Below are 16,654 nucleotides of genomic sequence, written 5' to 3' on the forward strand. Positions count from 1 at the left end.
AGAACGCTGCCTCAAAATTCCCATTTGGAATCTGTTCCAAGAGATTTAAAAATGGGCGTTATTCAAGAGACCAAAGTCTATCCTAACCATCTCCAAACACAACCACCTGGAAAATGGTGAGTTCATCTCTACAATTCTTCCTAGATCTAAAATGTCATGAGTTATGATTGTGACTTAAATGTATCATCCTCGTGTACACACAACCTTACACATTTAAGGAGATGAGTAAATGTTCAACTAGCTGGAGGCCAGGGGAGACAGCAAAAGCCAGGTCACAGTATCTCTCTGAAGAATGACCATTAGCTGTGTGTTCCCTAGTCTTCTCCTTTCTTCTGCATTAGCTCAGGCCTTAGCATTGCTCATCTGACCCTTTGAAACATGCTAGACATTTTATGTCCAGATTCCTATCATTCTCAACCAAACTCTTGTCAATTTAATAGAAGGCAAATCTTTACACTTCCGATATACTGTTCTCTTCAGTTTAACAAAGCTCAGGACATTTAACTTCTGCTTCTCACCAAGTAACTGACTGTTGGTTTTCTGCCTCCCCAGGGAGAGTCTTTGACCATCCACTGGCGTCTTTATGAAGCCCTAACCCTAACCCTACCTCTGGGTCAAACCATCCTCTCTGCTGGAAATAGAGAGGTGAACAAAATAATGTCTCTGCGCTTATGGAGTTCACGGACAGGAGAACCTGTCAGAGCCTGACAGATGGTGTGAAAGTGAAGCAGGAACCAGGCCAGATAAACTAGTCATTTGGGACTATCTGAGCATAAATTTAATTAAGATGAGAAACAGAGTCATATTGAAAAGAATAAAAGAGTCATCAGAAACTGTAGGTCCAAAGGCCTCTAGAGCTAGGCACAAGCTGGATAATCATCACTGAATTATTTCTGAGCTCATGACCACAGAACAACACTGTGCCATCTTACCGAGTGCCTCCCTTCTGCCGCAGAAGCATAAAGTAAAGAGGGCACTGTGTTTCTCTGTGGAGAACACCTTCTTAGGCAGAACCCAATTTTTGCATTCATGATGCATTAGTTAACAAGTATTTGTGTACAAGTGTCAGCTTCCTCAGATTCTTGAGAACTCAAATCAGACTTTTCTTTAAACAGTTTTCTGCTTGTCACACATCATTTAGTTCAGGCACTAGTGCTAAGAATGGTCCCAATTGCATAATTGAATAATAGATGAGATTAGCAAAATACTCAAAAGAGCAGCGACCTGCTCCCACACCCACTGGAGAGTTTGGGAGTGTAGGAAGAATGCATCTCTCCCTCCAGGAAAGACTTATGTGCCACAGGAAGGATTTTGCTAATTATCTTTGATAATGCTGTCCCCGTGGGTCTCTTTATAATTTCTGAAGGTTAGTCAAATTCTCAAGGGAATTTCTGAATCTGAAAGAGATGCATCGGTAGCTAATGGTTGGGGTGCAAGCACAGGGACTTGATACTGACAGTGGGGGTGATTTCGGTTGCTTGCAAGGCCACACCCAGTGATTATCCACTTTCCCTGTCCCCTCAAAGTGATCTCTGCCTTGCCTTAAGCTCTAACCTTTTCTGCTCTCTTCAAAGAGCAAGGAAACACCCAGAACTATGACGGGCATTTAGGATCTCCTTAAAGAAAAATTCTATCACCAGCCCCTCTCCCCACTATCAAAGGTGCCAACAGTTAAGAAAAAAGAAGCGATGATAAGTATGCCCTTATTAGCCAAACTGCCGCCAAACTTTACATGAACAAAAACCACAGTCCCCGGATTTGCAAAGTCTTCTCTTGTAAAAGGATAAACTTCCAGCGTGAGGCTGGAAGATCTGGCTACCAAAACTTTTAAAGGTTTGGAAGCCGGCAGCAGCAGGCTTTGGGAGGTAGGGGTACAGCCCAAAGTCACTCCAGAGGGGCTTTGATGAATTTTGGCTCCAGATTATCGGACCACCACGTTCTCCACGTGCCCCATCAACTCCCTTCTACCCTCTTCACCTCCAGCCCAGTCCGGGATAGTTTCCAGTTACCTTCTCACCAAGTCTCGAGGCTTGGGCACACTGTGCAGCGATGGTGGCAGGAAAGCTGGCAGTCGCGCCAGCAAGGAGCAGCAGATTCCACCTCCGGAACAGCGAGAACCTCACCGCACGCGGCTCCGGCTCAGGGTAGCGCACTGGAAGCCCCGCCCACTCTACGAGGCCACACCCCCGGAAAGGAGCTTTTTAGCCCTTGGCAGGCGCCGTAGTCAACCTCCAACTGGCTCGGCCTCACTCTGGCCTCCCGCTACGAGTGCGCAGCGCCCGCGACCCGTGTGGGGGCGGTCCTGTCTCTTCCCACGCATCCCTCCAGGCCTCTGCAGTCGGAACCCCGAGCAGGGCAGCATTGCCCGGTGTCTCCGCCCCGCTTCAGCGGCCTGTGTCACCGCCTTGGTGCTGCAGCTGCAGAAGCTGCGGCAGCTGGGGTGCAGTCTTTGCGCTCTGCGGCTTGGACGGGAGGGCGAGGAACAGGCGATCTGGGCAGTGTCGCTGCGTCCTATCCGCGCTCCCTTCCGCATCCCCGCCCCTCGATCGCGCCTCCTCCGGAGCTGAGAGTAGCTCTTCGCTCACTGCAGCAGCGGCGAGTCCTGGACTGCCTGTGGGAGGCACACCCACCTTGCCCGGCCGCACCCCTGCGCATCGGCATGTCGGCACTCGAGTGGTATGCCCACAAGTCTCTGGGCGATGGCATCTTCTGGATTCAAGAACGGTTCTACGAGTCAGGCAACCGGGCCAACATCTGGCTGGTGCGCGGCTCGGAGCAGGACGTGGTGATCGACACGGGCCTGGGGCTACGCAGCCTCCCGGAGTACCTCTACTCCTCCGGCCTCTTGCAGGATTGTGGTGCCAAAGAGGATGCAGGACGTCGGCCGCTGCTGGCCGTGGCCACCCACGTGCACTTTGATCACTCCGGCGGGCTCTATCAGTTCGACCAGGTGGCTGTGCACCGCGCCGAAGCCGAGGCCCTGGCTCGCGGGGACAACTTTGAGACCGTGACCTGGCTCTCTGACAGCGAGGTGGTGCGGGCGCCCAGCCCTGGCTGGAGGGCCAGGCAATTCCGAGTGCAGGCAGTGCAACCCACCCTCATTCTGCAGGATGGTAATAGGTCCCGGGGGCGCGCGCTGTCTCTGAGGGAGGGGCTTGGCGAGCGTGTACAGCTTGTTGCAGACCTCCGTGGCACTGTTGGGCTACCGTGCGGGAATACTCTGACTCACCCTTTGCTGCGTGAAAGCCAGCTTGGGCAGAGCCTAGGCCCACTCAGTCTTCTCTGCCAGGAGATGCGCGCTGCTACTGTGTGGCTGTTTATTTGAAAGCTCACACCATCCCCAGTCAGTCGGCTACGGTAGTAACACTGCAGAGACTTGTGACTGGAGATTTTCCATTCTTTTCCCAAGTACCAGTTGAACATTTCCAGCTTTTGTAACGAGTAGGCTTTTAAGATATGGCACCTTGTGGAGAGTGTTAGGCTCTGTGCTCTGAAAACTGCTGACTTCTGCTGCCTGCGCACTGCTCACCGCAGAGTGCCTCAGTCTCACCTGTAGACTTAGAGAGCTTTCGTCCATCCTTACCTTTCAGATGGATTTGTTTGCTTATTGCCTCTCAAAAAGAAAAAAGGCTTGATGGTGGACATGAACGTAGAATTATGACAGCTATCTGGTCTGGATGAGAGCGAGGCCTAAGAACGATCAATAAGGGAGTTGTTTCCCATGGATAAAGTGTGTGCATTAATTAATGCAGACTTCATTCTCTTGGTCCTAAGAAATTGATAAAATGGAGCAAGATAGAGTAGGGTCCCAATCCCCTTCTCCCCATGCAGGACTGCACTAATTGAACTGGTTAGCGACAACAGCAATACTTGGTATATCAATTTTATATTTTTTGCCTTAGGATTTATTTATTTACATCCCAAAAGCTACTCCCCCCTCCTGCTCCCTCCCTCACAGAGACTCCCTCATCCCGTCTCCCCTTCTGGGAGGGTGGAGGCCCCCTGGGTATCCCTTCCCCCACCCCCAGCACATCAAGTCTCTGCCAGATTAGGTGCATCCTGTCTCACTGAGGCCAGACAAGGCAGCTGTGGAGACTGAGCTGCAGGTCTGCTACATCTGTGCCTGGGGCCTCTTAAGGCTGTGTATGTTCTTTGCTTGGAGCTTCAGTCTCTCAGTGCTCCTACGGGTCTAGGTTAGTTGAATCTGTTGGTCTTCCTATGGAGTTCTCCTCCCCTTCAGGGCCTTCCATTCTTCCCTGACTCTTCCATGAGCCTCCGACCACCATCCAATGTTTGGTCATGGGTGTCTGCATGTGTTTCAGTCTGCTGCTGGGTAGAGACTCTCAGAGGACAGTTGTGCTAGTCCTGTCTGCAAACATATCAGTGTATCATTAATAACGTCAGGGACTGGTGCTTGCTCATGGGATGGGGTTTGAGTTGGGCCAGTTATTGGTTGGCCTTTCCTTCAGTCTCTGCTCCATCCCTGCATTGCTTTTAGACAGGAAAAATTTGGGGTCCGAAGTTTTGTGGGTGGGTCAGTGTCCTTATTCTGTCTGGCCACAAGAGGTGGCCTTTTCTGGTTTCATGTGCCCACTATTAGGAATCTTGGCTAAGGTCGCCCTCATTGATTCCAGGGAGCCTCCTTTACCCTAGGTCTCTGAGATCCTAGAGATTCTCCCCTCCCCCAACCTGCACCCCCATCCCACAGCTGAAGATTTACATTCATTCTCCTGGTGTTGAGCCTCTGTCTTGTCTCTCCCTGCACCTGATCCTAACTTCCCCCATTCCTCTCCCCCTCCCCTCTCTCACCTAGCTCCCTCCGTCTATGATTATTTTGTTTTCCTTATAAGTGCGATTCAAGCATCTTTGCTTGGGCCGTCCTTATTGGGTGAGTGGGGTGTATCATGGGTATTCTGTCCATTATGAATAATATACAGTTATTATCTCTGTTTAGTTCTTGACAAGTACATACTGTCCTTTTGGGTATGGGTTACCGCACTCAGGATGATATTTTCTAGTTCCATCCATTTGCCTGCAAAATTCATGATGTCCCTGTTTTTAATAGCTGAATAGTATTCCACTGTGTAAGTGAATCACATTTTCTGTATCCATTCTTCAGTTGAGGGATATTTGAATTGCTTCCAGTTTCTGTCTATTATGAATAAGGCCCATATGAACATAGTGGAGCACATGTCCTTGTGGTATGGTGGAATATGTTTTGGGTGTATGCCTAGGAGTGATATAGCTGGGTCTTCAGGTACAACTATTTCCAATTTTCTAAGAAACCACCAGATTGACTTCTAGAGTGTTTGTACCAGTTTCCCACCAACAGTGGAGGAGTGTTCCTCTTTCTTCTCCACATCCTCACCAACATGTACTGTTGCTTGAACCATTCTGACTGATATAAGGTGGACTCTCAGGGTTGATTTGATGTGCATTTTCCAGATGACTAAGGATGTTGAACATTTCTTTAGGTGCTCAGACATTTGAGATTCTTCTGTTGAGACTTTTCTGGTTAGTACTATACTCCATTTTTTAAATTGGGTTGTTTGGTTTGTTGGAGTTTAACTTTTTGAGATCTTTATATATTTTGGATATTAGCCCTCTGTAGGTTTAGTGAAGAGCTTTTTCCCAATCTTTAGATTGCTGTTTTGTCCTATTGACAGTGTCCTTTGCCTTACAGAAGTTTTTCAGTTGCATGAGGTCCCATTTATCAATTATTGATCTTAGAGACTGAGCCATTGATATTCTGTTGATGAAATTGTCTCCTGTACCAATGCAATCAAGGCAGTTCCCCACCTTCTCTTCTATTAGATTTAGTATATCCAGTTTTATGTTGAGGTTCTTGACCCACTTGGACTTTAGTTTTGTGCAGGGTGATGAATGTGGATCCTATTTGCATTCTTCTGCATGCAGACATCCAGTTAGAACAGCACCATTTGTTGAAGATGCTTTCTTTTTCTATTAGATGGTTTTAGCTTCTTTGTTGAAGATTAAGTGTCCATAGGTGTGTGGGTTTATTTTTAGGTCTTCTATACTATTTCATTGATCAATCTGTCTGTTTCTGTACCAATACCATACAGTTTTGTTTTGTTTTGTTTTGTTTTTATCACTATTGCTCTATAGTAGAGTTTGAGGTCAGGAATGGTGATTACTCAAAAAGTTTTTTTATACTTCAAGATTGTTTTGACTACCTTAGGTTTTTTGTTTATCCATATGAAGTTGAGAAATCTTTCATAATCTGTAAAAGAAAATGTGCTGGGATTTTGATGGGGATTGCATTGAAATTGTAAATTGCTTTTGGTAAGATGGCCATTTTTACTATGTTATTCCTACTGATCCATGAGCATGGGAGATCTTACCATCTTCTGATAGCTTCTTCAATTTCTTTCTGCAGGGACTTGAAATTCTTATCATACAGATCTTTCACTTGCTTGGTTAGAGTTACATTTTATATTATTTGTGGCTATTGTGAAGAGTGTTATTCCCCTAATCTCTTTCTCTGCCTATTTATCATTTGTAAAAAGGAGGGCTACTGATTTCTTTGAGTTAATTTTATATCCTGCCACTTTGCTGAAGTTGTTTATCAGCTATAGGAGGTCTCTGGTAGAATTTTGGGGATCACTTATATACACAGTCATATATCATCTGAGAATATTGATATCTTGACTTCTTCCTTTCTAATTTGTATCCCCTTGATCTCCTTTTGTTGTCTAATTTCTCTAGCTACAACATCAAGTACTATATTGAATAGATAGGGAGAGAGTGGGCAGCCTTGTCTTGTTAGTGATTGTAGTGGGATTGCTTCCAGTTTCTCTCTACTTAATTTGATGTTGTCTAATAGCTTGCCGTATATTGATTTTGTTATGCTTGGGTATGTATCTTAAATCCCTGATTTCTCCAAGACTTTTAACATGAGTAGGTGTTATATTTTGTCAAAGGCCTTTTCAGCAGCTATTGAGATGTTCAAGGGATTTTTTTCTTTGAGTTTGTTTATATAGTGGATGAATTTTTGTATATTGCATTCCTGGAGTGAAGCCTATTTGATCATGGTGAATAATATTTTTGATGTCTTCTTGGATCCCGTTTCCTAGATTTTTAATGAGTATTTTTTCATCAATATTCATACGGGAAAATTGGTCTGAAGTTCTCTTTATTTGTTGAGTTGTTGTGTGGTTTGGGTATCAGGGTAACTGGAGCCTCATAGATTGGATTAGGTAGTGTTCCTTCTGTTTCTATTTTGTAGAATAGTTTGAGGAGTATTGGTTTTAGCTCTTCTTTGAAAGTCTAGTCGAATTCTGCACTAAAACCATCTGGCCTTGGGCTTTTGTTGGTTAAGAGGCTTTTATTTCCTTTGGGGTTATGGGACTGCCTAGGTAGTTTAACTGATCTTGATTTAACTTTGGTATGTGATATCTGTCCTGAAATTCATCCATTTTAGGTTTTCCCGTTTTGTGGAGTACAGGCTTCCTTTCTTTTCTTTTTTTTTTCTTTCTTTTTTTCTTTATTAACTTGAGTATTTCTTATTTACATTTCGATTGTTATTCCCTTTCCCGGTTTCCGGGCCAATATCCCCCTAGCTCCTCTCCCTCCCCTTCTATATGGTTGTTCCCCTCCCCATCCTCCCCCCATTACCACCCTTCCCCCAACAATCACGTTCACTGGGGGTTCAGTCTTAGCTGGACCAAGGGCTTCCCCTTCCACTGGTGCCCTTAACTAGGCTATTCATTGCTACCTATGAGGTTGGAGTCCAGGGTCAGTCCATGTATAGTCTTTGGGTAGTGGCTTAGTCCCTGGAAGCTCGAGTACAGGATTTCAAAATAAGACCTAATGATTTTTTTTAAATTTCCTCAGTTTCTATTGTTATGTCTCCCTTTTCAGTTTTGATTTTGTTAATATTGATACTGACTCTGTACCTTTTAGTTAGTTTAGCTAAGGCTTTGTTTATCTTGTTTATTTTCTCAAAGAACAAGCTGCTAGTTTTATTGATCCTTTATAATGCGCTCTTTGTTTCTAGTTGATTGATTTCAACCCTGAGTTGGACAATTTCCCGCTGTCCACTCCTGTTGGGTGTATTTTCTTCTTTTTGTTCTAGAGCTTTCAGGTGTGCTGTTAAGTTGCTAGTATGAGATCTCCCTAATTTCTTTCCTCTTAGCACTGCTTTCATTGTGTCCCAAGAGTTTGGGTACGTTATGCCTTTATTTTCATTGAATTCTAGAAAGTCTTTAATTTCTTTTTTTATGTTTTCCCTGACCAAGTTGTCATTGAGTAGAGAGTTGTTCAGCTTCCATGAGTATTTGGGCTTTCTGTTGCTTCAGTTGTTGTTGAAGTCCAGCCTTAATCCATGGTAATCTGATAGAATGCAATGGATTATTTCAATCTTCTATCTGTTAAGGCTTGCTTTGTGTCTAATTATATGGTCAGTTTTGGAGAATATTTCATGAAGTGCTGAGAAGGTATGTTCTTTTATTTGGGGGTGAAAGGTTCTGTAGATATCTGTGTTTCATTGTTTCTCTGTTTATTTTGTGTCTTGATGACCTGTCCATTGGTGAGAGTGAAGTATTAGATTCCCTCACTATTATTGGGTAGGGTTCCATGTGTGATTTGATCTTTAGTAAAGGTTTTTTCTTTGATGAGTATGAAGTGTCTTTCTCCATCTCTTTTGATAACTTTTGGGTGAAAGTCTATTTTATTAGATATTAGAATGGCTACTCCAGCTTGTTTCTTGGGTCTGTTTGCTTGGAAAATCTTTTTCCAGCCCTTTACTCTGAGGCAGTACCTATCTTTCTTTCTTGCTGAGATGTTTCTTGTATGCAGCAGAATGATAGAGTCTGTTTGTGTATCCAATCTGTTAGCCTGTGTCTTTTTATTGGTGAATTGAGGCCATTGATGGTGAGCTATATTAATGACCAGTGATTGTTAGTTCCTATTATTTTGTTGTTGGAGGTGGTATTATGTGTGATTTTTTTTCTTTTGGTTTTGATGTGAGATGATTAATTTCTCGTGTTTTCTTGGGTGTAGGTACCCTCCTTGTGTTGTAGTCTTCCTTCTAGTATCCTCTGTAGCTTTGCATTAGTAGAAAGATATTGCTTAAACTTGGTTTTGTCATGGAGTATCTTGTTTTCTCCATCTGTGGAGATTGAGAGTTTTGCTGGGTATAGTAGTCTGAACTGATATCTCTGTGGAGTTGAAGGGCAACTTGCAGATTAGAGAGTGCAGGTGAAGGTGCCAATAGGAAAGGAGTTGGAGCTCGGACAAAGCAGGGCAGAGGCCATGTCTGCTGGACTCTGTAGGGTTCCAGCAGGTAAAGATATTGGGTCAGGGGTCTCACCTGTGTTGCTGTTAGAGCAGACCTCCTGGGAGGCAGGCAGGGCTGTGAGGAGGCAGCATGGGGTTCCCCAAGTGCAGATGGACATGCGGACCAGAAGGGAAATCACTGTAATTTGAAAATTAGTGTGCATTCAGGTGAGTGTGTGTGTGTGTGTGTGTGTGTGTGTGTGTGTACATGTGATGTGTGTAAGTGCACGCACGCACGGGAATGCAGAGCTTTGGGGTGGGGCCATTGTGCTGATCCCTGAGTGCTGCAGGCCAGAGGAAGGTAGAGCTCTGACAGGGTGGGGCATGCTGTGCTGATCTGAAGCTTTCGCTAGTATAGGTGCAGACCAAGTTGGAGCTCCGACAGGACAGGGCAGAGCCCACAACTGCTAGTAGGATTTATTTTTAAATTTTATCCACATAGTACTTGTAAGGTGAGGCCAGAGACCCCTGATTAAGTGCCTCACCTTGAGTCCACTGAGCAGAATCATAATCAACCTGGTACTTAAAACAAGGCGTGAAAGATGAAAGCGCACAGAATACAGAGCCATCTACTCATGAGGTACATTCTGAAAACCACTTTTCCGTGTTGGTCCTCTGAAATTGCCTACAGACTCCTCTATAATGTTAAGAACAATCCAGCTTATGCATTATAATGACATTAAACTAACAACATGCCAGTAATAAAATGTTTTACAGAGAGACATTCATCCACAGGATATAATATGTGATATTTAAAAGTATGACTTCTATTCCCTTACAACCATGTAACATCATCATTAAAGTTTTAAGTCGAAACATTTTTTTTTATTTGCTCTAGACGGGAGTCTCCTTTAAAAATTATCAGGTAGGTGTAGTGACACACATTTTAATTGCAGTCCTTGGGTGGTAGAGGCAGGTAGACTTATGTGAGTTCAAGGCCAACCTAATCTACGGATGGAATTCCAGGACAGCCAAAACTTCATAGTGAGACCATGCCTTGAAAACAAAACAACAAGCAAAATGAAACAAATGAAATAAAAACAAAAACGGAAATTATACATTTATACAATTGTATAGATATAATTTTTCTTACTATATTTCTTTTTAAAGTTGATGGTTTCAGGGAGAAACCTAAAATTTATTTACATTAGCTGTGTGTGGTTGCACATATCTTTAACACTAGCCCTTGAGAGACAGAGGCAGGCAGATCGTTGTGAGTTGGAGGCTAGCTTGTTCTACATGGTGAGTTCCAGGAAGGAAAAGAAAAAAGAAAATAATTTGAAAGGCGTGAGCCTGTAATCCCAGGTCTTAAGGGACTGAGCAGCTGTTCAAGGCCACCAAAAACAAAATACCTTCTTATGCATGACTGAAAACCCAAAAAGTAATTTGGATTAATATTAAAATATAGTAAAATGTTGGAAATAAAAATATTTTATTTGTTTACTCTTTACTATTACCAGCAATACGAAGTCAAGAGTCAAAGAGAAGTGAGGAACCAATGAGATGGCTTAGTAGGTAAAGGCATTTTCTGCCAGCCTGGCAGCCCGAGGTTGACCCCTGAAGGAGAGAACCGACTCCAGCAAGTTGATAGCCACATAGGCAGAGCTTGATACATGGCGCATGCACATGCACGCACACGCATGCACACACACAAACACACAGGCATGCAATTTTCTTTCTGTGAATGGTAGGGACTATTGTCATATAGGAGAGGAGAGACTCGCTCACTATCATGGTTGTGATCACCTACTGGTATGGTCCTGCTATCCCAAGTCCGAGTTGATGGTGTTGGGGTTCAGGAATTTCTGCAGAAAGCGTATGAGCACTGCTCTCAGATAAGGAGGGATAGTTTATTGAACGCACACTGAAATACTTGCCAGATCAGGGACATCATTCAGAACTGGGTGTGAAACTATGACATCAAACATTTCTTAGAGCAGGCTTTTTATAGGAAAAACCAGGTTCTGAACTTTAACAGCAAGCAGTGAGGTGATATAACATTTTGGTTCACTGGACAGAGTATTATCGGCCAACCTTTAAGCTTATTGGTCATGAATGAGGTAAGAGGTGGTGGACAGGTTGTGCACAAGGGAATATCAGTCTATTGAGATAACAACATAAGTGATTCAGCCATAACTTCTTAGCTTATTAGTAACATTTTTCAGTGTTACCTCTGGGAAGTGGAATCTGAGAACCTGAACTTAATTTCACCTTATGAGCAAATGGAGACTGAATACAAAATGCCTTCAGTTATGTTAAGAGGAGCAGCCCTCAACAATGGTAGATCCTGACATTTTTGAAGCTGGAAAAGCATCGTTAACTACCAGTATGTGGTGCTTTGAGCCTTGTTCTGAGAGTGCCAGGACCATCTTGTGTAAAGTTGCTTCTCATTAAGAGATGGATGCCTCAAGCTCTCCAGCACCATCTGATCTCTCATTACAGGAATATTAATTTCCTGTCTTCTGAATGATGTGGGTTGCTAGTGAATATTAACACAGTCCAGATGTCTGGAAGAAGATGTAAGATATCTATATTAAAAATTCATTTACAGTTTGTGCACACATATTCATATGCAGCTGTAATAGAACAGCCTTAGTTAGAATTCAAGTAGGGGAAGTCACTACATTTCATTAAGTGAATAGATAATTTGCTGTCAAGGAAAAGCATAAATCTGCACTGGATCCCTAACCTAAAAGCTGCCTCTAATTGAAGGTTAAAGAGGACAGCAGTCTCATCTAGTGCATTAGCCTTGGTGGAGAACAGTTGCTGTACTAATGGCGATGCGGTATCTTTTGTAAGATGAAGGGCTTGAGGTATAGTTCAGGCCTTTTAAACTAAAGCACTTCACTTCGTCTATTTTCCCACAGTATTCTGCTGATTCAGTTTCAAATGAGTTCCCTTTGTCCTCATTATTTATATCTAAACAGTTTGCCTGATGTCACCACGGGAAATTACATCAGAGGAGAGAAGTAGTTTCAGATAGACATGTTATTTATGCAGATTAAAAACAAAAACTGCATGTACCCGAAAGGGGTGAACAGATTTGTAATTTGTTTCCCTCCTGACACCTGTTGGAAGTTGGGAATCCTTGTGACCACCAAAGCCAGCAGAATGTCTGTCTGGGAGAAATAAGGCAGTTCTACTTAACCTAGTGCTTCTCAACCTTGGTTTGTGATCCCTTGGTGCTCTAACAATCCTTTCACAGGAGTCACCTAAGACCATGAAATACACAGATATTCATATTATGACTGACAACAATAGCAAAATTATAGTTATGAGTAACAAAAATAATGTTATGATTGGGGGTTACCACGACATGAGGAACTGTATTAAATGGTTGCAGCATTAGGAAGGCTGAGAAGCACCAGTTTAACACAACCCAGTAGTTTGTGTTTGTTCAAGTTTTAGGAGTCTGTCTCAGGTAGTTTATTTTAAGTGCAACACAATTTGGAAAAAAAATTTCCTGGTGATAGTTAACTCAATCTTGGGTGTACAACAAAGCTTAAGACCTGAATGCATTGAAAGTCTTATAAAGTACAATTGATATTTTATATAAACTCGTGCTCTATAGATGACCAAGGAAACATGCTCTGGACGTACAAGCTCAAGATAAGGTCTGGGGGACCAGTGTGGCCTGGCCACATACATAACAGGTTACACATCTGTCTCTTTGAAGGCACAGCTGTGCATTTAACAATCCTGGTTTACCTACAAGGACCTCATGTCTCCTACCTGAAATTTAATATTACCATGAAGAGACCATGACTTGAAGTTTTAAGTCTACATTGGTCAAGGGAACGATCTTGGATGGTGGAAATTGGGTGTGACCAAGTCAACAGTTCTGTCTCAAAAGCCAGTTCAGTACAGGGACCTCAGTGGGGATAAGGGGACACTAACACACATGGCATAAGTGTGAATATTTTTAAAAAAGGATTGTTTTCCCCCATTCGACTAGTTTGGTCTTGTGGGATAGAAATCAGGGGTTCTCTTCGTTGAGGAGTACTTGGTACAGTCAAGCTGAGGGGCTCAGTGTGGAGACTGGGGAATGAGAGTGTTCAGTGTACATTCCTTACTAGATTCTCAGGAGAATGAGACACAAGCCATCTAGGCATAGGGAATTAAATGTCTGACCCTCTGAATGAAGACAGAACGTGCGAGTATAGAGGCTGTCTGCCATCCACGGCCTGACCACTCTACTGTCAAGCCTGCTTCCAAAGGCCCTCTGTGTATGCTTCAAGTGCCATTTTCCTTTCTGCTCCTTACAGGCTGCCAAGTGCTCTGCCTGGTTTTATATGGAGGTCCTTGATCCACTTGTACTTGAACATTGTACAGGGCGATAAGAATGAATCCATTTGCATTCTTCATGCTGACCTCCAGTTGAACCAGCACCATTTGTTGAAAATGCAGGGTTTTCCCCTCATTAGATGGTTTTAGCTCCTTTATCAAAGATCAAGAGACCATAGTGTGTGGGTTCATTTCTGGGTCCCCAATTCTATTCCATTGATTTACCTGCCTGTCTCTGTACCAATACCATACAGTTTTTATCACTATTGCTCTGAATACTGGTTGAACACAGGGATGGTGATTCCCCCAGAAGTTCTTTTATTGTTGAGGATAGCTTTAGCTCTCCTGGGTTTTTTGTTATTCCAGATGAATTTGCAAATTGTTCTGTCTAACTCTTTGAAGAATTGGATTGGTATTTTGATGGGGATTGCATTGAATCTGTTAGATTTCTTTTGGCAAGATGGCCATTTTTACTATATTAATTCTGCCAATCCATGAGCATGGAAGGTCTTTCCATCTTCTGAGGTCTTCGATTTCTTTCTTCAGAGACTTGAAGTTCTTGTCATACGGATCTTTCACTTGCTTGGTTAAAGTCACATGGAGGTATTTTATGTTATTTGTGACAATAGTGAAGGATGTTGTTTTCCTAATTTCTTTCTCAGCCTGTTTATCCTTTGAGTAGAGGAAGGCTACTGATTTGTTTGAGTTAATTTTATACCCAACCACTTTGCTGAAGTTGTTTATCAGGTTTAGGAGTTTGCTGGTGGAACTTTTGGGGTCACGTAAGTACACTATCATATCATCTGCACATAGGGATATTTTGACTTCTTCCTTTCCAATTTGTATCCCATTAACTTTGTTTTGTTGTCTGATTGCTCTGGCTAGGACTTTGAGTACTATACTGAATAAGTAGGGAGAGAGTGGGCAGACTTGTTTAGTTCCTGATTTTAGTGGGATTGCTTCAAGTTTCTGTCCATTTAGTTTGATGTTGGCTACTGGTTTACTGTATATTGCTTTTACTATGTTTAGGTATGGACCTTGAATTCCTGATCGTTCCAAGACTTTTAACATGAAGGGGTGTTGAATTTGATCAAATGCTTTCTTGGCATTTAATGAGATGATCATGTGTTTTTGGTTTTGTTTTTTTTTTTCATATTTGAGTTTGTTTATATAGTGGATTACATTGATGGATTTTCGTATATTGAACTATCCCTGCATCCCTGGGATAAAGTCTACTTGATCATGATGGGTGATCCTTTTGATGTGCTCTTGGATTCGGTTTGTGAGAATTTTATTGAGTTGTTTTGTGTCAGTATTTAAAAGGGAAATTGGTCTGAAGTTCTCTTTCCTTTTTGGGTCTTTGTGTGCTTCACGTGTAAGTGTAATTGTGGCTTCATAGAAGGAATTGGGTAGTGTTCCTTCTGTTTCTATTTTGTGCAAAATTTGGACAGTATTTGTATTAGGTCTTCTATGAAGTCAGATAGAAATTCTCCACTAAGAGTATCTTGTCCTGTGCTATTTTTTTTCTTTTGGTTGTTTGGGAGACATTTAATAACTGCTCCTATTTCTTTAAGAGTTATGGGATTGTTTATATGGTTTATTTGATCCGGATTTAACTTTAGTACCTGGTATCTGTCTAGAAAATTGTCCATTTTTTTCTAGATTTTTCAGTTTTGTTGAATATAGGCTTTTGTAGTAGGATCTAATGATTTTCTGAATTTCCTCAGATTCTGTTGTTATGTCTCCCTTTTCAGTTCTGATTTTGTTAATTTGGACACACTCTCTGTGTCCTCTGGTTAGTCTGTCTAAGGGTTTATCTATCTTGTTGATTTTCTCAAAGAACCAGCTCCTGGTTCTGTTGATTCTTTCTATGGTCCTTTTTGTTTCTATTTGGTTGATTTCAGCTCTGAGTTTGATTATTTCCTGCTGTCTACTCCTCCTGGGTGAATTTGCTTCTTTTTGTTCTAGAGCTTTTAGGTGTGCTGTCAAGCTGCTCATATATGCTGTCTCCTGTTTCTTTGTGGAGGCACTCAAAACTATGAGTTTTCCTCTTAGCACTGCTTTCTTGTGTCCCATAAGTTTGGGTATGTTGTGCCTTCATTTTCATTAAATTCTAAAAAGTCTTTAATTTCTTTTTTTCCTCCTTGGCCAAGTTATCACTGAATTAGAGTGTTGTTCAATTTCCATGTGCATGTGGACTTTCCGTTGTTTTTGTTGTTATGGAAGACCAGCCTTAGTCCTTAGAGATCTGATAGGATGCATGGGATTGTTTCTATCTTCTTGTATTTGTTGAGGCCTGTTTTGTGCCAGATTATATATGGTCAGTTTTGGAGAAGGTACTATGAGGTGCTGAAAAGAAGGTATATTCTTTTGTTTTAGGATGAAATGTTCTATAGATACCTGTTAAATCCATTTGGTTCATAACTTATGTTAGTGTCTCTGTGTCTCTGTTTAGTTTCTGTTTCCATGATCTGTCCATTACTGAAAGTGTGGTGTTGAAATCTCTCAAAATTATTGTGTGAGGTGCAATGTGTGCTTTGAGCTTTAGTAAGGTTTCTTTTATGAATGCGGGTGCCCTTGTATTTGGATCATAGTTATTCAGGATTGAGAGTTCATCTTGCTGGATTTTTCCTTTGGTGAATATGAAATGACTTTCCTTATCTTTTTTTGATAACTTTTGGTTGAAAGTCGATTTTATTCAATATTAGAATGACTACTCTAGCTTGTTTCTTGGGACCGTTTGCTTGGAAAATGATTTTCTAGCCTTTTACTCTGAGGTAGTATCTGTCTTTGTCACTGAGGTGTCTTTCCTGTATGCGGCAAAATGCTGGTCCTGTTTCTGTATCCAGTCTGTTAGTCTATGGCTTTTTATTGGGGCATTGAGTCCATTGATTTTAAGAGATATTAAGGAAAAATGATTGTTGTTTCCTGTTATTTTTGTTGTTAAAGTTGGAATTGTGTTTGTGTGGCTCTCTTAGGTTTGTTGCAAGAAGATTACCTTCTTGCTTTTTCTAGGTTGTAGTTTCTCTCCTTGTGTTGGGCTTTACCATTTATTATCCTTTGTAGGGCTGGA

The 16,654-nt window shown here is 42.2% G+C and overlaps 2 protein-coding genes across 5 annotated transcripts in view; one reads left to right on the plus strand and one right to left on the minus strand.

Annotated features, from left to right (window-relative positions):
* The window catches only part of Polr3g (RNA polymerase III subunit G), a 40,294-nt gene extending 37,620 nt beyond the window's left edge, over positions 1-2,674 (minus strand). Inside the window, exon 1 of one of the 2 annotated variants that reach the window (XM_087634013.1) lies at positions 2,018-2,121. The gene's annotated coding sequence lies outside the window, so the exon portion shown is untranslated. 2 annotated transcript variants of the gene reach the window in all.
* Mblac2 (metallo-beta-lactamase domain containing 2) overlaps positions 2,227-16,654 on the plus strand; it is a 42,643-nt gene continuing 28,215 nt past the window's right edge. Inside the window, exon 1 of one of the 3 annotated variants that reach the window (XR_015666719.1) lies at positions 2,227-4,193. Coding sequence is in view for 1 of the 3 variants with exons in the window: in NM_001108934.1 (NP_001102404.1) it covers positions 2,660-3,113 (454 nt within the window). In the remaining 2 variants the exon portion in view is untranslated. 3 annotated transcript variants of the gene reach the window in all.

This window comes from Rattus norvegicus, chromosome 2 (assembly GCF_021556685.1).
Source record: "Rattus norvegicus strain SHRSP/BbbUtx chromosome 2, alternate assembly SHRSP_T2T, whole genome shotgun sequence".
Lineage (NCBI taxonomy): Eukaryota > Metazoa > Chordata > Mammalia > Rodentia > Muridae > Rattus > Rattus norvegicus.